Raw genomic sequence first — 21931 nt, 5'->3', positions numbered from 1 at the left:
TTGGAGATTTATGTCAAGGTTTTTCTTTATTTCTCTTCCTTTATCTCTTTCTCTCTCTCTCTCTTTTTTTTGCCTACTAATGTCTAACTATTCCAGCATCCAGCAACATTTGTTGAAATTACTATCTTTCCTCCATTGAATTGCCTTTGCTTCTTTGTCAAAATTAGTTTGGCATATTTGTGTAGGTCTATTTTTGAGTTTCCTATTCTGTTCCATTGGCCTATGTGTTTGTTCCTCTGTCTATAACACACGTTCTTGATTATGTAAGCTGTTTACTAAGTCTTGAAATTGAATATACTTTTTCCTCCAACTTGATTACTTTTAAAAATTATTTTAGCTATTCTAGTTATTTTGGCTTTTTTGCATAGATTTTACAATATTCACGTCTATATCTATAAAAAAAATCCGCTGGGATTTTGATGAGTGCTGTGTTAAACCTGTATATTGATTGAGGGAGAACTTATCAACTCATTATGTTGAGTCTTTCAATGCATGAGCGTGGTAAACCTCTCCATTTACTTAAATCTTCGATTCTTGCATTAGTGTTTAATATTTTTCAGCATACGAGTCCTACATATTTTTGTTAAATTTCTTCTGAAATATTTCATTTCTTTTGAATAATTGTGTCATTATATTTTTAATTTTGGTGTCCGCATGTTTGTCACTGGCTTATAGAAATAGGATTGATTTTTGTATCTTGCAACTTTGCTGAATCTATCTATTAGCTCTAAGAGTTTTGTTTCTGGTTTTGTGGATCCTCAGTATTTTCTACATAAACAATCATGTCAGATAAAAATAAGGACATTTTTACTTTCTTCTTACTTATCTGTTTCCTTTTCTTGCCTTATTGCACGGGTTAGAACTTCCTGTACTATGCTGACAGAAATGATAAAAGTGGATATCCTTGTCTTATTCATAATTTTAGGGAAAATCATTCAAAATTTCACCTTTATTTATTTATTTATTTATTGAGACAGAGTCTCATTATGTCACCCTCAGTAGAGTGCTGTGATATCACAGCTCACAGCAACCTCAAACTCTTGGGCTAAAGCAATTCTCTTGCCTCAGCCTCCCAAGTAGCTGGGACCACAGGTGCCTGCCACAACGCCCAGCTGTTTTTTGTTGCAGTTGTCGTTGTTTTGGCTGGCCCGGGCTGGGTTCAAACCCGCCAACTTCTGTGTATGTGGCTGGTGCTATAACCAGCATGCTACAGGTGCTGAGCCTCAAAATTTCACCTTTAAATATGATGTTATCTATAAGATTTTTATTAATATTCTTTATCAAGTTGAGGAAGTTCCGTTTTATTTTTAGTTTTCTAAGAGATTTTTATTATGACTGGGTGTTGAATTTTGACAAATGCTTTTACTGTATCAATTAATATAATTACGTGGTTTTTTTTAACCTGTTAATATGGTGGATTGCACTGATTAATTTTCAAATATTGAACCAGGTTTGCATCTCTGGAATAAGCCCTACTTAATATTTGATCATTATGATGTATGTATGATATTTTTTAGATATTGTTCAGTAATTGCTAATATATTGTTCAGTATTTTTATATCTATATTTATTAGGGACATTGGTCTTCAGCTTCTTTGTCTTTTTGTTTGTTATTTTGTATTGTGTTTGTCTTGTTTCGTTATCTGGGTCACACCAGGGTTCATAAAAATAAATTAGAAAGTCTTCCTTCCGTTTATGTTTTCTGGAAGAGATTGTGTAGATGTGATGTTCCTTAAATGTTTGGTAGAGGCTCGGTGCCTGTAGTTCAGTGATTAGGGCACCGGCCACACATGCAGGAGCTGGCAGGTTCATAGCCAGCCTGGGCCTACTCAACAACAATGACAACTGCAAAAAAAAAAAAAAAAATAGCTGGGGATTGATGTGGGCACTTGTAGTCCCAGCTACTTGGGAGGGTGAGGCAAAGAGAATCACTTAAGCCCAAGAGTTTGAGGTTACTGTGAACTGTGATGCCACGGCACCATACCAAGGGTGACATAGTGAGACTCTGTCTCAAAAAAAAAAGAAAATGTTTGGTAGAATTCTTCAGTGAAGGCTCAGCACCTGTAGCTCAGTGGCTAGGGCACCAGCCACATACACTGGAGCTGGCAGGTTCGAATCCAGCCCAGGCCTGCCAAACAGTGACAACTATAACCAAAAAATAGCTGGGTGTTGTGGCAGGCGCCTGTAGTCCCAGCTACTTGGGAGGCTGAGGCAACAGAATCACTTAAGCCCAAGAGTTTGAGGTTGCTGTGAGCTGTGACGTCATAGCACTCTACTGAGCGCGATATAGTGAGACTCTGTCTCAGGAAAAAAAGAAAAACCAATTCTTCAGTGAAATCATTTGAACCCAGAGACTTCTTTTTGGTGGGGGGTGTGTGAGTTAATTTTACAAATTCAATTTCCTTAATAGTTATAGGACCATTCATATAATCTATATTTATACTTATATTTAGTTTGTATTGTGGTAATTTATACTTTCAAGGGATTGGTCCATTTCATCTAAGTTGTCAGATTTGTGTGTGTAGAATTATTCAGAGTATTCCCTTATACTTTTGATCTGCAGGGTCTATAGTGTGATACCCCCTGTTTTTCATTCCTGATATCAGTGATTGTACCTTCTCTCTCTTTCTCTTTTTTTCTTTGTCAAACTTGCTAGAAATTTTTTTACTTTGTCACCCTGGGTAGAATGCCATTGTGTCATAGCTCACAGCAACCTCAAACTCTAGGGCTTAGGCGATCTTCTTGCTTCAGCCTCCCAAGTAGCTGGGACCACTCGCCTGGTTAGGTTTTTTTTTTTTTGTAAGTAGAGATGGGGATCTCACTTTTGCTCAGGCTGGTCTCTGGACTCCTAAGCTGGAGCAATGAATCCACCTCCCTCGGGCCTCCCAGAGCACTAGGATTACAGGCATGAACCACCACACCTGGCTGGTTGGCTTTTAAAAGAAACAACTTTCTTTTAATTGATTTTCTTCTCCCCTCCCCCATTTTCAATTTCATTGATTTCTGCTCTTTATTATTTCCTTCCTCATGCTTGTTTTAGGTTTATTCTGCTCTTCTTTTTCTAGGTTCTTTTTTTTTTTTTTTTTGAGACAGAGTCTCACTTTGTCACCCTTGGTAGAGTGCCGTGGTGTCACAGCTCACAGGTCAACCTCCAACTCTTGGCCTTAAGCAATTCTCTTGCCTCAGACTCCAGAGTAGCTGGGACTACAGATGCTTGCTACAACATCCGGCTTTTTGTTGTTGTTGTTGTTGTTGTTGTTGCAATTGTCATTGCTGTTTTAGCTGGCAGGGGCTGGGTTCGAACCTGCCACCCTCAGTATATGGGGCCAGTGCCCTACCCACTGAGCCACAAGTGCCACCCCCCTTTTCTAGGCTCTTAAGATAAGAACTTACATTATTGATTTTAGACATTTACCCTTTTCTAATATGAGCATTTAGTGGTACAAATTTCCCTCTCATGAATACTTTAGCTATGTGTGTATCTCACAAATTTTGATAGAGAGTATTTTCAATTTTTTCCTTATATCTCCCTCCTTGACTCATGATTGTTTACAAGTGTGCTGTTTGGTTTCCAATTGTTTGGAACTTTTCCTGTTATTTTCCTATTATTGATTTTTACCCTGATTCCACTGTGGTCAGAGAATACATTTTGTATGACTTTAATTCTTTTCAACTTGTTAAGTGTTGTTTATGGCCCTGAATATAATCTATCTTGGCATACTTTCCATGGATACTGGAAAAGAATGTGTGTTCTGCTGTTATTGGGTGAAATGTCCTATAAATATCAATTATTAGATGCTGTCAACTAATGATAGTGTTAAATCTTTTTTTTTTAATTTTAATTTATTTATTTTTATTGTTAAATCATAGCTGTGTACATTAGTGCAATCAAGGGGCACAATGTGCTGGTTTCATATACAATCTGAAATATTCTCATCAAACTGTTCAACGTAGCCTTCATGGCATTTTCTTAGTTACTGTATGTAGACATTTGTATTCTGCCAGTAGTAAGTTTCGCCTGTACCCATTCTAAGATGCACCATAGATGTGGCCCCACCCATTACCCTCCCTCCACCCTAACCTCCCCCCTCCCTTCCCCTTCCTTGGCCCTTTCCACATAGTCTTGTTCTATAGTTGGGTTATAGTCTTCATGTGAAAGCTATAATTTAAATTCATAGTAGAGCTGAGTACATTGGATAATTTTTCTTCCACTCCTGAGATACTTTGCTGAGAAGAATATGTTCCTACTCCATCCATGTAAACATGAAAGAGGTAAAGTCTCCATCTTTCTTTAAGGCTGCATAATATTCCTATACACATACCACAATTTGCTAGTCCATTCGTGGGTCAGTGGGCACTTGGGCTTCTTCCATGACTTAGCAATTATGAATTGGGCTGCAATAAACATTCTGGTACAGATGTCTTTGTTATATTGTGGATATTGTTAAATCTTTGCTGAATTTTTGTCTAGTTGTTCTGTCAATTGAGGTTGAGGGGAGTTGAAATCTGCAAGTACATTTGTGGATTTGTCTGTTTCTCCTTTCAGTTCTGTCGCTTTTTGCTTTACATATTGGGTGGCGTGTTTAGTACATACGCATTTATAACTGCTGTATCTTCTTGGTGGATTTGCCCTGTCATGCCCTTCTATGTCTCCTGTAAATATTCTTTATTTTAAAGTTTACTTTCTCTGATGTTAAAATGGTCATTTCTGCTTTCTTTTGATTAATATTTGCATGGTATCTCTTTTTCCTTCCTTTTATTGACAAGCAACTGATACCATTATATTTGATGTGAATTTCTTGTAGACAGCATATAGTTGGGTAAATGTTTTACTTCATATGTTATATTCTGACGAACTGTCTTTTACCTGGTACATTTAAATAATTTACATTTAACGTATTTTTTTTACATGTTGGGACTTAACTCTGCCATTTTATTTTTTGTTTTCTGTTTTTCAGTTCTTCCTTTTTTTCCTTTTGCTTTCCTATGGGTTATGTGAACATTTTTTAGAATTCTATTTTGATTTATCTATAATGTTTTTTAGTGTTATCTATTTGTATAGCTTGTTCTAGCAGTTTCTGTAGGTATTACCATAAGTACATAACTTATCACTGTCTATTGATATTGAAATTTTATCAGTTCTAGTAAAATGTGAAAAGCTTACCATCCTTTCTTCCCTTTACTGTCGCCTGTTTACAATAAGGTTGTCTTAAATAATTCTTTTATATATATTTAGAACCTCGGCAGGTAGTATTATAATTTTTGCTTCAAACAGTGAAATATAATTTAGAAAATTCAAAAGGAGGATGAAATGAATTTATTTACTAAGATTCTTCTTTCTTCCTTTGTGACATTCTAGTATTTCTTTTATAATTTCTATTGTTCTTTCTTCCTTTGTGATGTCCTAGTATTTCTCTTTTATTATTTCCTTTCTTTTTAGGAAAGCTGTTCTTTTAGGGTAGGTCTGCTAGGGATAAATTTTTCTTCAAATGAGAATATTTTGATTCCTCCCTTCATTTCTGAAGGATATTTTACAAAATATGAAATTCTGAACATGAAATCCTAGCCTGACAGTTCTTTTCTTTCAGCACTTGAAAAATATGCCATTTCCTTATGACGTTCTTGATTTCTGATGAGAAAACTGCCATCATTCTGATTGTGGTTACTCTATAGATCAGCGGTTCTCAACCTGTGGGTCATAACCCACAGGAACTGTATTAAAGGGCTGTGGCATTAGGAAGGTTGAGAACCACTGCTATAGATAAAATGTCAATTCTCTCTTGCAGCTTTCAATATTTTTTCTTTGTCTTTAGCTTTCAGAGATATAACTATAATAAGTCTTATTGCAGGTTTCTTTGAATTTATCCTCTTTAGGGTTAACTCAACTTCTTGAATGTTTAGGTTTATGTCTTTTGCTAAATTTGCGAACACATTTTATCCATTATTTCTCTGAATACTTTCTGTTCTGCCCTCTTTCTACTCTCCTTCTGGCAATTTGATGACATAAATGTTAAGTCTTTTGTCTCACTAGTGCCCAAGGCTTACTTTCCCCCTGGTCTGTTTTCTCTCTGTTGTACAGATTGACTGATTTCTGTTGTTCTGTCTTAATGTTCACTGATTCTTTTCTCTACCCCATAATTCTGCTTTTGAGTTTATCCATGGAGCTTTTTATATTGGTTATTATATTTTTCAGTTCTAAAATTTATATTTGGTCCTTATATCTTTCTTTTTTCTATCTCCTTGCTGAGACTTTCCGTTTTTTCCACTAGTGTCAAATGTGTTCAAACTTGCTTTTTGAAGCTTTTTTAGGATTACTGATTTCAAAATATTTGTCACATAACTTTAATATATCTGTCTTCTCAGTTCTGGCATCTACTGGTTGTCTTTTTTTTTTTTTTTTTTTTCATTCAAGTTGAGATTTTCCTAGTTCTTGGTAGGATGGGTGATTTTCCATTGAAACATGGACGCATTATCTTATGAGACTGCGTGGCTCATTTCCACCTTCTATTTTAGCTGGCTTCCTCTGACACTGCTCCAGCAGGGGAAGGAGTGAGGTTATAGTCAGGTGGAGCTAGAAGTACAGGTTCTTTACTGGGCTTCTATTGACACCCTAGGGGGAGTTATTCCTTACTGCTGGCTGGAGGTGAGAGTTCAAGCTCCCTCCATGGTCTCTGTAAATGTGGGAATGGGTTGGGGGGCTGGTTACTGCCCAGTGGAGATGAGAGTCCAGCTTCCATCTGAGATGCCTTCATTTATATCTTCAGAAGTTGAAATGCCTCATTACAGACTAGTGATGCTAAATGTCTAGGCTACCCACTCAGCCTTTGCTATTGTGGCGGGTGAATAAGGAAGGATATGAGGGGATCATGAAACAGGTTTTTTTCTGTAGTATTTGGCTGAAATACAATGATTATCTCAAAGTTTTATGTCTTGAGACTCTGATCTTTGGTTAGAAAGAGCAGGCTTTTGTTGGGGTTTTTTTGTTTGTTTCTATACCAATTTATGTTTTAATGTTGCTGGTTTCTTCAGCTTCAAGTATGGAATATTTTAGCTTAAACAATACATCATGTATTATTATGCTAGGGCTACCATAACAAAGCACCACAGACTGGGTGGCTTAAATAATATAAATGTATTCCTTGCAGTTCTGGAGGCTGGAAGTCTGAGATCAAGGTGGCAGCAGTGTCAGGCTTCTCCCGAGGCCGCTGTCTTTGGCATGCAGATGGCGACCTTTTTGCTTGGTCCTTATGTGTCTTTCTCTAAGCACATGTGCTTGATGTCTCTTCCTTGTCTTATAAGGATACCAGTCATATTGGATTAGAACCTCATTCTTATGATTTCATTTAATTATTTCTTTAAAGGCCTTATCTCCAAATATAGTCACATTGAGGGTTAGGGCTTCAACATAGAATGTTCAGGGGACACAAGTCAGTCTATGATGTCCAACGAACTTGCCACCATGAATGGCCTTGGGTCCTAAGGTTCCTAGCTGCTCTGCCTTCCTTTCTCTATCTTTCAGAGTCTTCTCTGACAAGCAGAATGTTTTAAGTATAATGTCCAGGGTTTTTAATAGGAGAAATAAGGAAAAGTCAACTTCATCTTCCTGGAAGCAGAAGACCTCTCCCTCTTTAGCTCTTTAAAGGAGGCCTTTGTAACTCAAGTCAAAGCAGTTTTAATTTGTAAGAATCAGATCTCATTATGTGAAAAACATTTTTGTCAGATCCTCATAGTCTCCAGGGACTGGGAACATAAATACCACCTCATAGACCACAGAGTAGGAAAGAATATGGGATGTGTGATAGCTTTACCACCCAAAAGGAGATACAATCCCTTCATTTGGGGAGGAAAGATACTCAGATATAATTGGCAAAGGTCTAGAAGCTCTAAGCCTCTAAGAAGGAGCTCAGTGCATTCATCCCCCCAGATTATGTGAGAGAGGACCAGCAGGGCAGTAGCAATCTGACTCACTCCAACTTCTCAGGTAATAGATCAGGGAAGGCGAGCATTCCAGAGAGGGCCGTCTGTGCCTGCGTGTGCTATGCACAGGTGTGCCTGTTGGGGAACAGCACCTGAGAGTTCTGCAGCCTTCCACAGGCAGCAGTACCAGGTGTTTATTTTATCTTTGCTCACCTGAATCACAGTCTGTACGTTTCTAACCCCTAACTCCAGCCCCAGAGCTCCCCAAGGCCTTGTGGCCTCTGGAATTTCTGCACCACTGAAGCTGTCAGCTCCCCAGGCATGGGTGTCAGAGCAAGCTCCTCTTATTACTCAATTCCCACCTCTCACTGTTAAGCAGGGGCTCCTTGAGGAAGATTTATTTACCACTTTAAATGAGCCTTGATGTGCTTGAGGAGGATGCTACAAGACAAACGGCTCCTGCCGTGTGCCTCCAGTCTGCTGCCCCGTGTTTCCATTACATTTGGGCCAGAGTCATGGTGGATGAGTTTGGGTGTAGTTCATTTTCTGCTTTACAAGATAAACTTGTCAGCATTTGACCGATCAGCTACTTATATGCAGGGAGTTCATTTGCAAGGCCACCTGGCTTCCAGCTTTGCTGTCCTGCTCCCATTTCACTCTGTCTAATGAGCCAGGACCTGGTTCCTGTTGGGTGATGCCGACTGAGCTCCTGGGCCCCCCAGGTGGTGCCTACTTGTGATGCCAATCTCAGTCCTTCCTCAGGGATCCTCTTTCCTGCCTGGAGGTGGCCAGGGCACTGATGCCCAGGGAGTTATCTTTTCCTGCCGCCAGCCTTGCCGTCCTTGCTGTCCTGCCCAGAGGCTGCATCAGGCCTGCTCCCAACCTCCTGGCTGGATAGGCTTGCTGTAGGCTTCCTAGGCAGCTGCAATCTGGCCACTCCACGCTGGCCTCAGGGCTGTTCTTAAGGAATGTTTGGTGAAGGCAGCTGCCAAGGCGTTGCCAACAGAATCAAGGTGTTCTAGCTGGCCATGGCCCCTTGGCCAGCCTCCAAGCCATGCCTTCCCTGAGCTGCCAGGTATTCTAGACTCTGATCTGACCACATCAAGCTCTGCCCATGTTCCTTCAGTGACTCCCTATATTTGCTGGATGAAGTCACCTTACTGAGCCAGGCATGACAGCCCTTGCGGTGAACGTAGGCATTGAGCCTGGGATCAAACCCAGTTCCCTCCATTTACTGGATGATTATTACTATCATCCCCTCTCTATAAATGAAGCCTTGTAGACAGCCTCATCTGTGCATGCTCCTCTCCTGCTCACCTGTAAATGAGTCATGATAGCAATGCCTATCTCATGGGCATCAATATGCCTGTTCAGATTGCCACCTGGCACGTAGTGGGTGCTCAATAAAGATTAGCTAATAACATGATATCATTGTGTTCTTCCAGCCTCACCTGAACCTGCATGCCATACCCACAAGCTATAAGTCAACCAGTCATTCACAATCTCCACCTCCAAGCCTGGGAATCTGCTCTTGGTCAAGCCTCCCCTCCCCTGCACTGTAACATCCCTCCTGACATGCCTCTCTCCCTTCTTTGCTGCTGATGTGAACCTGACCGGAGCCTGGGCAGGACTTCTCCATTCCTTGAAGGTGCCAGCTAGCCTGGGCACCTGCATGGACCCTCAGCTCAGTGCAGGGCTGAGCATCAGTCATCTGCAGGGATACCTGCTGCAGAAGAGAGGGACAGAGGAGGAAGCCTGCAGAGGCAGAGAAATTCCTCCACTGTTCCAGCCTCACACACTCCCCAACTCTCCCACCATGGATTGATGCTCCTTGCTGCAAAAGTTGTGGATTTTGTCCCTCAGGAGGGTATGGGCCTTTCCCATTAGCCAGTGGGCACATCTAAGCCCCATCTCGGAGCTGGGTGCACCAACCCCAGCCTCACCTAGGCCACACCAACAGAAGCACACTGAAGTCCACGGACACTTTCCTGAGCCCACCATGTGCTGGGAACCCAGGCCCTGCTCTCAGCAAGCTCATAGACATCAGGGGAGAGCACCAGATTGGGGCTCCAAGGTCTGTAGGTGCCAGACGGGCAGTGACTACCTGAAGCGTGTATGTCTGGGACTGTGGTGGGATCATGCACTGTGCAGGATAGGGTGGTGGGTGGAGAGGGGCATGTCCAGCCTTGGGCTCAGGTTCTGTGTGAGGCTGGCCTAAATGGACAGAGTGAGGTTCCCCATCTGTGCTGAGCAGGCTGTGAAGGTGCCATGCTCTGGGAGGGCTTCGACAGGCAGAGCAGGAGAAGGGCCCTGTCCTGGGAACAGGAAGAGAAATGTGCACAGGTATCAGGGGGCGGCAGGAGGTTTCGAGAACTGTGCAGGGATGCGGGGAGGGTGGATGGTGACCTGAGGGGCAGTGGAGGAGAAGTTGTGGAGCCCAGGGTGCTGTGTTTGGATTCTCCCTTGTGGGCAGTAGGAGCTGTTCTGACATGGTGACAGTACCACATTCACAGAGCTTACGGGAAGGGGCCTCACTCTCACTTACCTTAGACTCTCAGGGCATGGCCAATGCCTTGTGCTGGTCAGACTGAGGCAGAAAAGCCCAAAAGGCTCTGCAGAAGTGAGATGGCATCCTGGCCTCCTAAGGGACCTGAAGGGGTCCTGAAAGCACAAGACTCTCCACAGCCTCATCCTAGACAGGAAGGAGGAACAGATGTCCCAAGGCTGGGCTGGCGCCCAGAGTGAATAGCCTGCTATGGGAGATACCTCCTGCCCCCAGGATTTGCAATAAGTATGAGGAAGGGAAAGGATTGGGGCTGAGGGTCCTTTCAGGCAATGACACCAGTAGACATCTCTTGTGGACCTGGAGAAATCACCTGGGAGGTACAGAGACCAGCACAGGTGGCCTTAGTATCTGTGTACCCAGCAGGCACTCACGACACACACAAAAGCATCTTGGGGCTTGGCTGACCACACTGGGAGGGGGAGCTCTCCATGTGCCCAAGGAAGGCAACATGGAGGCAAGAGCTCCAGCCATCACACTCGCGTTTCAGGCAGCAGGCTGGAGGAAGGTGGAAAGAACAACAGCACATGCTAGTTATCAGATCTTTAATGAGATTCCCCAGAAGCTGTCATATAGTGTTTCTAGATCTTATTGGCAGAATTTAGACACCTGGTTACCCCAGCTGCTGTAGGGAGGCTGGGAGATAGAGCTTTAGTTTGTTGTGTATATACCAAGATAAAAACCAGGAGTCCTATGAGCAAGGGGAGAAAGGATTCAGCATGCAGCAACCAGTCTCTACCCCTTCAGCTGCAAATATCACGCAGAGACAGATAGTAGGCAGAGGACACTCTCACCCCTCCCTGGGCTGGAGAGTAACTGTGCCTTGTCCTCCTGTCACAGCATCCAGCCCAGAGGTCAGGATCTCTGGGTCACGTGCAGCCATCACTAGTTGGTCTCCATGTGACTCTTTGGAATTTTAAGCTAAAATGTTAAACTTTGATTTTGGTTGACTGTTTAACTTTTGGTGAACTGTAAGCCAAAAGGCAAGCTATCTGCTCCCACACCTGGTAGCAGATGTGGGGAAAGCACTCTGTCAGCAGGACAGATCCCTGTTTGGAAGCAGAAGAAACACACACCAGGAGCAGCCCAGTCCATGGTCAGGCCCCACTGGGTGGGGTCTGCGAACCTCCCTGAGCCTGGGGAGGAGGCTACCTGGGGCATCCTGTCTGGGTGGCAGGTCTGTTTCCCGGGGGAAATATGTGTGGCCCCAGTGGAGAAGCCAAGTCCTCTGTGCTTAACTCCCCCTCCTGAAAAGCCATCCTTGTCTGTATTCCTCTAGTCCACTGGGCAAAGCCCCCTTCCTATAGGAGCGGATCCCTGAGCCTGGGACTCATGAGGGGGTAAACGTGAGAAGCAAGCTGTGTCCAGACCTGGGGCTCCCTTGTGACACGTCCCTACACACCTCGGTGGCTTGTAGTCTTTGTGCTGACGAGTTCCCTGTGCCTAAAACAGCCCCTCTGAGCTCATCCAGACCTGTACAGGGCAGCCCATCCCTCCTGCCTGCAGCTCGGCCTCTAAGCTAACATGGGGGCAGGGCGAGTAGTGCCCTTCTTTTAGATTTTCATGTGAAATTGCCTAATTTTATTTCAATAGCTAATTTAAATGTTTGAAAATCATAGTTCAGAACAAACACACATTCCTATTCATAGATGTGGCTCATAGGTGCCAGAGTGCACGGCGCTGCTGCAAGGAGGGAGGGGGGCCCCTCGGCTGACGTGGGCTGGCCTCGGGATCCAAGCACCCCCTTCATCCTGGTGGGAAGGACCAATGACTCCCACGTCGGGGGGCAGAACTGGCTGCAGCTGGAGGGCAGGACTCTTGGAGGGCTGCTGAGAGTGAGCTGGGCCACTGGGTAACACAGAGGTTTGGGACAGTCTGGCTGACTTCACTGCCCATCCACGGCAGGTCAGGGCTGGCTCAAGATCTGAGTCTCTGTGCGTGTTCCCAAAAAACAGGGCTGCCCTGCCATATGTGGGGCTCTGTAGAGGGGACCCCAGGCCTGGGATGGGATAGGTGCTCAGGCCATGCTTGCCTGCCCTGCAGACTCCACCAACCGGGACTCGCTGGACATGATTGAGCGCTGCATCTGCCTCGTGTGCCTGGACGCCCCGGGAGGTGTGGAGCTCAGCGATACCAACAGGGCGCTCCAGCTCCTTCACGGCGGAGGCTGCAGCAAGAACGGGGCAAACCGCTGGTACGACAAGTCCCTTCAGGTAAGCCCCACTTTGGAGGCCCCAGAAGAGCATGGTCACGCTTACAGCCAGCACGTGCTCACTTCCAGCTGGAGTCAGCTGCCCAGGATCTGGTAGGGTCAGGGGAGCCAAAGGGGGTCCGAGTGATGCTGTTGGTGTCAACCTCCTGACTGGCCAGAACTCTTCTCAGGAGCAAATGGGCAAACCTAGTTCAAACTTCCTAGCCTTCCTGCAGCCTGTGCCAGAAAGAAGGTCCAGGTCACACTGGAAGGTGGGGACACGCCGAGGGCAAGAGCATGCACCAGCCCACTGAATGCATCCCGAACACATTCAGCAAGAATCACATCTGATGCCCAGAGCTGTCAGCCCTTCTAAATGCCCACCACCCAGGCTTGGCTACCTCAACACATCTCCCTCAGTCCCTGAGTCGGACACCCCACATCTCCACAGAAGGAAAGTCCAAAAATGAAATGAAATCATTCATATTTCTTCATTCACATGACATAAGCCAAGAAACAAGACATTTACTTTGATCTATAGAAGGATACCCATGCAGACAGGATGACAGCACAGTGGGGCCATTAATTTCCATTCCTTCATCCTTTTCCCCTCAACATGCCCTTCCTGAATCTGGTCTTGTTTATTTTTAAAGTCACTGCACTTTCACAATGATCAAAGAAAAACACAGCAAACCATCTCCACTCTGGGTTCGCTTAGCTCACAAGCCCGTCTAGGCAGCACCTCATTTTCCCCCCATCTGTGCCTATGATCTGTAGGTTTGCCTTTTTATTGGCTTACATATTGATTCTGTTACTTCTGATGAGTTCTCTTGCTTCTGTGCCAACTGTTTTAGCCTCCACAGTGGTGCTAATGTCTTGTCATCTTTCATGGAGCAGCTGCGGGGGCTAATGAGGGAAGGGACGGGGGTGCAAGCCCTAGAGCATGGTAAGCCTGGGTAGCCGTTTCCAAAAGACACCGCCTCCCTCCCTTCCTTCCTTTTAGAGACAGGGGCAGAAAAGCATGTATGCAGAGTGGGCACACCTTCTCCACGCCCCCACCTCCTGTGGGTGAATCTGTACTGACCTCCAGGCTCTTCCCAAGGACAGGACAGATTCCCCTGAGGCTGAGGTGGAGAAGCCAGCAAGGCACCCGGACCTGAATTCAAGAAGATGGAGAGCTGGTCTCAGGACAGAAGGGCAGGGGACGCTGGGGAGAGGGAAGAGCCTGCAAGGGCTGGGTTTGGGAAGCTCTGTTGGAAGTCTGTTTGTTTTAAGAGTGTGAGTAAAGATCACAGGCCTCTGGTATGTGATGGGAGAGATGGGGGCGAATGTGGGGAGAGGCAGCTCAAGGCTAGGGGTGGTGTGATGCCTTGGAAGAGACGTCAGTAAAGCCCTCAAGGGCTGGTTGTTTTGTTTTGTTCGTTTGGTGTGAGGACTAGGATCTCTTGAGTGTGATGAGCTACAAGGCAGCCCTGCTTTATCTGGGTTACACTTTAAGGACCAAATCCTTGTCCTTCTCATTATTTTCTCCCAGTACTTTCATGCATGCTGGATGTTCCTTTTCCTGTTCTATAAATAGTCTTTTAAAGTCATAGGTGATCCCTACTGGTCCTGTGGGTCCTTCTACACTCCCCTCATTTCCTCATCTCAGCCCATGCACTGGGCCTCATTGGGCCATTTTCAATGAGAGCAAACTGAGGTCCACAGAGCTGAAGTATCCTCGATGCCCTCCCAGTGCCTGGCACCAAGAGAACCAGGAGTTGGGTCCCTGACTCAAGGCACAGGCAGCACCTCATGGAGCAGCTGTCACTTATTGTGGGAGGCCATTTTATTTCTCCCTGGGAATCCGCTTAACATTCAAATCAGGTCTTTAGTTTTCATTTTCACTCATTCAGCAAAATTATTAAGCATGTACTTTGGAGTGGACTCTGGTCTAGGTCCTGCAAATAAAGCCAGTGGTGGCCGAAGCAAACAGGGTGCAAGAGCCAAACAGTCACGCAAGCACCAATGCAGATGATGGCTGGGAAGGGGAAACAGGGCTGAGAGGTGGAAAGCTTGCCCACGCCCCTCGGATGCTGTGAGCAGACTCAGACCGAGCTCATTAGGAATCCCTGCACTGCCTCAGCCAGGGAACTTGGGGCTCTATCTTCACCACCCAGACCTTCATGGGAAGGAGGTGGCACAGTTTTTAGAAGTGTCTTGAGACTTTCCTGTTCTCAGGCTGCTGCAGTCACATACAAGTGTGTTGGTGTCCTTGCAGGAGGGTGCCCCTGAGAATCTGGGGGACCTGACCTGAAATGCTGGCTGTCCCAGGTTCCACCCACTCCCTCTTCCCTGTTGCAGTTTGTCGTGGGCCGAGACGGCACCTGCGGTGTGGTGTGTGAGCACTCCCCGTTCGATGGCATCGTCCTGGTGCAGTGCACGGAGCACCTGCTCAAGCACATGTGAGTCTGGGGGCAGGGCCGGCTGCCAGGGCCACCGTGCTGGGCTGGAAGAATCAGGATGCTCTCTGGGGGGCTGTGTCAGTCTACAGTGTGTCTTAGTGCAGGGTGGACTTGAAACCCAGCTAGAACAAGAAATCATGCAGTTCCTGGGCCATGGGTAGGAGACACAGGCCTTAAGGCTATCAGGAAGAGGCATGGTGAGGAATTCCCTGGAACCTCTGCCTAAGCAGAGGGGAAGCCCAGATTGCCACCTGTTATTTGTCCTGAGTCAGGACTGGGATAACTGCTGACATGGCATGGGGTCCCCAGGGCTGGGTCACTTTCTAGCTTCCAAGTTGGCCAGACTGAGGCTTTCCTGGGCCATAAACACACAGTGTTCTTCCTCCAGTCACAAACGTGCCCATTCACTCCGAGGATCTTCTCCCTGCACCGAAGTCCTTAGTCTCTTCCACACGACTCTTTAGGGTCACTGAAACTCAACCCCAGCTGGCGGACAGAACACAGCTTGCTCTCTAATGTCCTTCCAAGTGTTAAGTGTTAGTGCTCTAACGTGATCTAACAGGAAAAAAATGAAAAGAAATAATCGCCTTTGGAGTTAGGTGGAATAGGATGGACCCTAATAGGATGGCCACACCGACAGCTCAGATGGCTGCAGACCCCTGGGTCTTCGGTGGCAGGGGCCTCACGCAGGGTCCCTCTCTGTGCCCGCAGGATGAACAGCAGCAAGAAGCTGGTCCGAGCAGACTCTGTCAGCGAGCTCCCTGCACCCCGAAGGCTGAGGTGGAAATGCTCCCCAGAAATTCAAGGCCACTTAGCCTCCTCAGCAGAAAAACTTCAACAGTAAGGACAGGCCAAGTCTCCTTTGAGGTGGTCCTCTGGGGGCCAGCTGTCCCCATCCCCAGCTGCAGAGGCACCCTGCAAGTTTCCAAAGACCCCACTCCTCTGCCTGCCCTCGCCCCCAACCCATCCTCACCCACATGGAAATGTAGTCAAACCAAAGAAGAATTAGAACTCTCGGGGAAATAACCTTGCTGAAGTATCTATTATTTCCATAAAATGCAAACGTGGAGCTATTTTTTTTCTGGCAGGTTTCACCTGACTGAGCAGAGTCAAGCCAAGAAACCATTCCCTGCTTTCAGGGAGTAATAAACAACTATTTTGACTAGGTCATTTGAATCCAAGCTATTTCAATTTGCTTGAATTTACACTGCAACTTGACAAGGGGTCCTTTTTCCCCAAGGGGTGGGGGTGCCATTCAGGCCCTAATGGGACCCAGGCAGAAGGACCTGGGATGGGTGGGAGCCAGTCTGGGTAGGCCGGTGGCAGTATCCAGCTGCAGTGGGGGCTGGGCGACTGTGGCCGTTCATTCCCTCATTCAGTAAGTAAGCATGAATACTATCATTCATTCACTCATCAAACACATGCCGGCCTCACAGCAATGTCTGTACCTGGGGCAATCACTCTATGCTTTAATGGGAGTAGACCCCAGACCAAAACATGTGATGCAATAAGATTAGTGCCATGAGAAAAGTGCAGAGAAAGTGCCAGAGAAAGCCATGCAGATCTGAATCCACAGAGAGATAGGAGCTAAACTCTGCCAGGAGAATGATGGATGGCTTCGTAGAGATGGGCCTTGTAGGATGGATAGGAGTTCATGGTGCAGGCTGATGGGGAAGAGGCAGAAAGCAGCTTTTTCAAGTCTGTATAGGTTCATAATAAGCCAGGCTGGTTTGGAGCACAGAAGGGAAGTTGGGGGCCACACTGTAAAGAGCTGATGGGACCTGCTAGAGCCTGCCCTGTGGGTGGTGCAGCGCCCCTGGAGGATTCTGTGCCAGGGCTTGGAGGGGAGCCAGTGAGGAGACTATGGGGATAGCTCAGGTAAACAGAGAGAGTATGGCCAGACTGGGGAGGAGGGTGGAGAGTAGCTCTCCACTGACAGCTGCTGGGGAGGGAGACACCTTGGCTTTTCTACAAAGTGAAGCTGGCATCAAAATTTTATAATCGTGTTCAGGAGAAAGTCAGCTGCTAGAGGAGTGAGTTGATGGGCCAGGGAGTCCCGGGGGAGGAAGGAGTCTGCTCACTTTCAGGGACCTCAGCAGACCCCACATGCTCAGAGGCCACCAGTGATAAGGGGAGTCCAAGAGGCCTGCAGGTGGTGACACAAGAGGAGCCTCAGGGTGCTGAGCAGCCATGGAAAGGGGTGGGGTCTGAGCAGACACAGCTGGAAAGAGGTCTCCAAAGGGCTGTGGTGACAATGGGCTCAGTCTGTCCAAGGAGTCTGTCAGCAGGTGGGACTGAGAGAACTAGGCCCCCTCTGAGTCCCTAGCACCTGGTGTGGCCCACAGAGACCTGAGCTCCTGTGAGGTAAGAGGAGTGATTCAACGAGAGGCAGGCAGGGAGCATGGAGTCCTGAGGGAAGGGGCTCTGCGCTCACACATGGCTGGAGGGCAGACAGGTAGACCCTGGTGGACACTGCTCCAATGGGCAGTCAGCACGGACCCCAAGCTCATTTTGAAGGAGGAGATCTGTCAGCATGGGGGCAGCCAGTGCTCAAGAGCCTCAGTGTAGACTCAGGGTTTTCCTGCTGCTCTGACAATGACAAAGGCCCTCATGTCATAGGCTCATCAACAATTTCTGAGTAAAATCGGTTTCCAGCCACTGGCAAAGCGCCAGATGAGCCACTCTCGCTGTGGTGATGGTGACAAACAGCTAGGTCTCAGGCCTTCCTTCCCCCAGCACTGCAGGGATGAGTCTCTGGAGATGCTGCTGTGACCATCTGAGCTCTGCTGGGAGGGCCAGATGCTGAAGGAACCCATGGAGAGCTAGGCACATCTGAAGCAGGCTGGATGAATGGCCTCTGTCAGGCCTGCTGCACAGGCAGTGGGCTCGGAGTTTGTCTGTGGGCAGCGTTCCCTGTGTTCTCTGTGCAATGCCTCTCGCCCCATGCCCTTCCCTGCCCTGCACTGCTGCAGCCAGGCCCGCCTCCCCACCCAGCATCCGAGCATGGCCACCCTGCCCAACTGAGCTCATCTTCAGCACAGAGTAGACCAGGGCCGGCGTACTTTCCGCCACTTACATGGACCCAGACATGTCTCTGAAACCACGGTGCACTCCTGGAGGGCAGGGACATGGACTAGCCTCAGGAAACCCGATGGACTCTGTGGTGCAGGCGTTCTATTTTACATGCAGTAAAAGCTTCTTTTTTGTCCTCCCACAGAATAGTAAAGAATCTCGACTTCACTGTTTATAAATTTGACAGCTATGGGAAAACATTCATTAAGCAGCAGAAATGCAGCCCTGATGCCTTCATCCAGGTGGCCCTGCAGCTGGCCTTCTACAGGTGAGCCAAGGCAGCGTGGACCTGTGCCCGGCTGGGCTGGCTGACAGGTGCTCTAGATTCTGGAGTCCAGAGGCTCCCTGGACAGAAGTATGACCTTCACTGGACCGAGAGGACTGGGGAGGGAGTGAGGCAGGCTGTGAGGAAGGAGGTGCCACCCAAACTGGGTTTCAAGTATAAATCCAACCTCATGAAAGAGATGGAAGGGTGTGGCCTCAGGGAACTGCCTGAGTGATGGGCCAGGGGCACTGAGCTCCAAGGGGCTGCAGCACAGACCTGGGAGGGCCCCCCTGAGGACCTCCACGGGGAAGAGGCTGCTCTTCCTTCCACCAGAGCCCTGTGCCTATAGCCTGTTCCTCCCTACTCTTCCCAACCTGCTAAGGAAATGGGTCAGCAGCCCTTGACTGGTCAAGTCAAAAATTCTGGCCTCCTCCCGACCCACACCTCCCTCTCATCCCCCAGCCTCCACATCAGCTCTCTCCCCAGGGCTCTCGAACTGTCCCAGGTCCTCCTGCTTCACCACCATCAGCCCCTCCCCAGGCAGCCTCATCTCGTGCCTGGGCAACTGCAACACACTCCCAGGATGTCCCCTCACTGCCCTGACTTCAGGAAACTTGAACTTTGAAACATGCAAATGGGACTACATCACTCACCACAGCCAACCTCCGGGTGGCTTCACAACGTACTCAAAGCAAAGCCGGGCTGAGCAGGGCCCCTGTGCGCTGGCCCTCCCCACCCTTCTCTTGCCTCCTGACCTCTGCCCCACCTCTGCTAACACCCGCACCCCACACCTGTCCCACAGGCTCCTGCCAGCCCTGGTCTCACCCAGATCTGTCCTGGACACCCTTGTCTGAAAGTACAATTCCCATTGTACTTTCATTTTCTTTCAAGGCAGCTGGTATTCCCATGAAGTACTTTGTTGATGGATTTGTTGACTTTGTTTTCTGCACAGTCCCCCAACCCTGACACTCTGGGTATCTTGGCAGTGTCTCCAGTGCCTGAACCATGCCTGGTACAGAGCAAGCTCTGGGACTGAATTATAGATATGAGGCTTAGCCAGGGCCAGCCTGGCCAGGGCTGGGATTTAGAAAAAGCTGTGCAGAGGTAGCCCTGGTCTCTATGTGTTAGGGTAGAAACACGAGGGTGAAGGCTGGGACGAGGTGGGGGGGTGGGTGGGAGGGGCAGTAAGCCTTCCTAAGAGGTGGAGACACCCAAAATGCAAAATAGATCTTCCATGCCCCTTGCCCCAGGTTCCAGGGCTCCAGGAGCAGCAGCTCATAAACTGCCCAGTCCAGACAGCACAGTGCTGTCCCTGGAACCTGCTTTTAGTTTGCAGCATCCATGGCAGACTGCAAACCAGGTGATCCTCCAGTAAAGCTGGGGTGAGGAGTCTCACTCAGGACCAGGCAGTGCCATTGCAAACACTGCACCCAGGGTTCCCTGTGGGACTGACTGGGCCTCTCAGGGAGGTGAACACAGCCACTCTGGGCAGCCGTCCTGTCGAGATACCTTGGGGAAGGCTGATGTCACCGCTTGTGAGGACTGGGTTTGTGGGAGACACAGATGTAAAAACCTCGCCAACACTGAGACACGGCTGCTCCTACCTGCCACTGGAGCCGTAATCAATATTCCTGACACTCAGAGTGCACCAGGCTGAGATGGGCCATGATGTCAGCATCCTGTGGGAGCCTTGACTGAGGATGACACTGAGACCCTTTGCTGTGAGCACTTCAGATCCACAGCTGGAGGGGCCTGCACAGCGCTCTCCTCCTCACCTCCGACACTGTCACTGGACAAGGCCAAGAATGGACATAGTCAGAGATCCTGAGCTCACTGAATAGCCAAATAGGACCTGCTTCCCACGATAGCATTCTTTAGAGTCTAAGCTGTAACATGAACAATTGCTTCAATCTGCTTCTAGATTCAGCAGAAACCTAAATAGGAAGGGTTGGTCAGTGACTGGGCAGCGATGGTGTCGCCTCCAGGGATCATAGAGACACAGCAGGGAGCTCCTTGCCGGTGTTGGGGGAATAATATAACGAGCTTATTTCCTTGTTCACCAAGCACAATGGTGCCATGTATGGTGCAGAGTCAGACACGGCCTCCCCCTCCAGGAGCCCACCCAGTGCCCATGGAGAGCTGAGACGCAGGGCCACGATGTGCTGTGTGACTCTGGGCGGTCACTGCCCCCTCTCTGAGCTCTATGTCTTATTTCCCCTATTGCTGCACCAAATACTGACTGGTGAGAAAGGGGGAGCACCAGCCAGGTGTACAAGCCTAGACTTGCCAGGTGAGGAGTCTCACTCAGGAGCAGGCACCTCTTCCCCCCTGTTCCCATGCGGGAGAAAACGGGCTTCCCCAGCCTGGCCAGGCCGTCAGACGTCAGGGAGTGCCCATGGGCTGTTGGAAGCCCGCTCCTGGAAGGGTGGCCTGTGTGGCAGCCCAACCACCACCAGTAAGGTCCCACCCCTCCTCCAGCCAGGGGTCACGCTTGAAAGGTTTTAAATAAAACAGGCTCCCCTCAAGGGTGTGAATGATTAATGGAATGATTAATTCCATTGTGTGCTATTAATCAAACACTCGAGTCTCACAGAAAATTCTAGGTTTCCCTTCAGACTAGGAATTCTTTTTAAGAGCTACCAGTGTCCTCTTTATTTTCTATCAACGCAGTGTCCCCAGTGTATAAAAGTGCACGTGGCATTCCATATTAGAGACTCCTGCGTCCATCTTGGGAATTCCTCTCTAGAACTCCATTAGCATTAAAATGAAATACTATGCCAAGGAAAGCCAGGACTGGGACAAGAAAGGCTGCTGAGGCTATTTTTCTCTCAGCATATTATGATTCCCTGAGAATAAATTATGACTTTCTACCCATCCATCATAATGCAGGATCCACCGAAAACTGGTGCCCACGTACGAGAGTGCATCCATTCGCCGATTCCAGGAGGGACGAGTGGACAACATTAGATCGGCCACTCCAGAGGCGCTGACCTTTGTGAAGGCCATGACTGACCACAAGGCTGCTGTGCCAGTAAGTCCTGCCCCTTGCGAAGGAGCCACAGGAGGATAATGAGGCCGCTATGGGTTTCTTTGGCTCTGTTCGTCCCTGAGCAGCTTCTGGAAGCCCTGTGCACTGCCCTTCTGCTCTCTTGATAGGCTTCAGACAGGCTGCTGCTTCTGAAGGATGCCATCCGGGCCCAGACGGAGTACACAGTGATGGTGAGTGGTGCCACACAGCCTCGCAACCACAGCATCCGAGCGTGCCCAGGGCCTGCAGAGTCGGGGCCCCAGCACAAGAGCCTGTGTGAGGGCCCTGCCACCAGCCACCTGGTGACTTGGCAAGGCCACCACACCTCTCAGCCCCCTTTTTGTTATTTTTAGAACCCAAGTAATAGGCCATTCTTGCTTTTTGTATGGGTTTTATAAGAATACGATGAGTGGTATTGGAAACTCTGAAGCAACCATAACAATAATGATAG

The 21931-nt window shown here is 47.8% G+C and overlaps 1 protein-coding gene across 1 annotated transcript in view; it reads left to right on the top strand.

The window, feature by feature from the left end:
* The window catches only part of CHAT (choline O-acetyltransferase), a 57938-nt gene that overhangs the window by 23669 nt on the left and 12338 nt on the right, over window positions 1–21931 (top strand). The window contains exons 8-13 of the mRNA XM_053586030.1: window positions 12524–12693; window positions 15015–15115; window positions 15827–15955; window positions 18333–18455; window positions 21342–21483; window positions 21609–21671. Coding sequence (XP_053442005.1) covers window positions 12524–12693; window positions 15015–15115; window positions 15827–15955; window positions 18333–18455; window positions 21342–21483; window positions 21609–21671 — 728 coding nt within the window. The remainder of the gene's footprint in view (window positions 1–12523; window positions 12694–15014; window positions 15116–15826; window positions 15956–18332; window positions 18456–21341; window positions 21484–21608; window positions 21672–21931) is intronic.

Source organism: Nycticebus coucang, chromosome 3, assembly GCF_027406575.1.
Source record: "Nycticebus coucang isolate mNycCou1 chromosome 3, mNycCou1.pri, whole genome shotgun sequence".
NCBI lineage: Eukaryota > Metazoa > Chordata > Mammalia > Primates > Lorisidae > Nycticebus > Nycticebus coucang.
The sequence above is the reverse complement of the archived record's forward strand: the minus strand, read 5'-3'. Positions and strand labels throughout refer to the sequence as shown.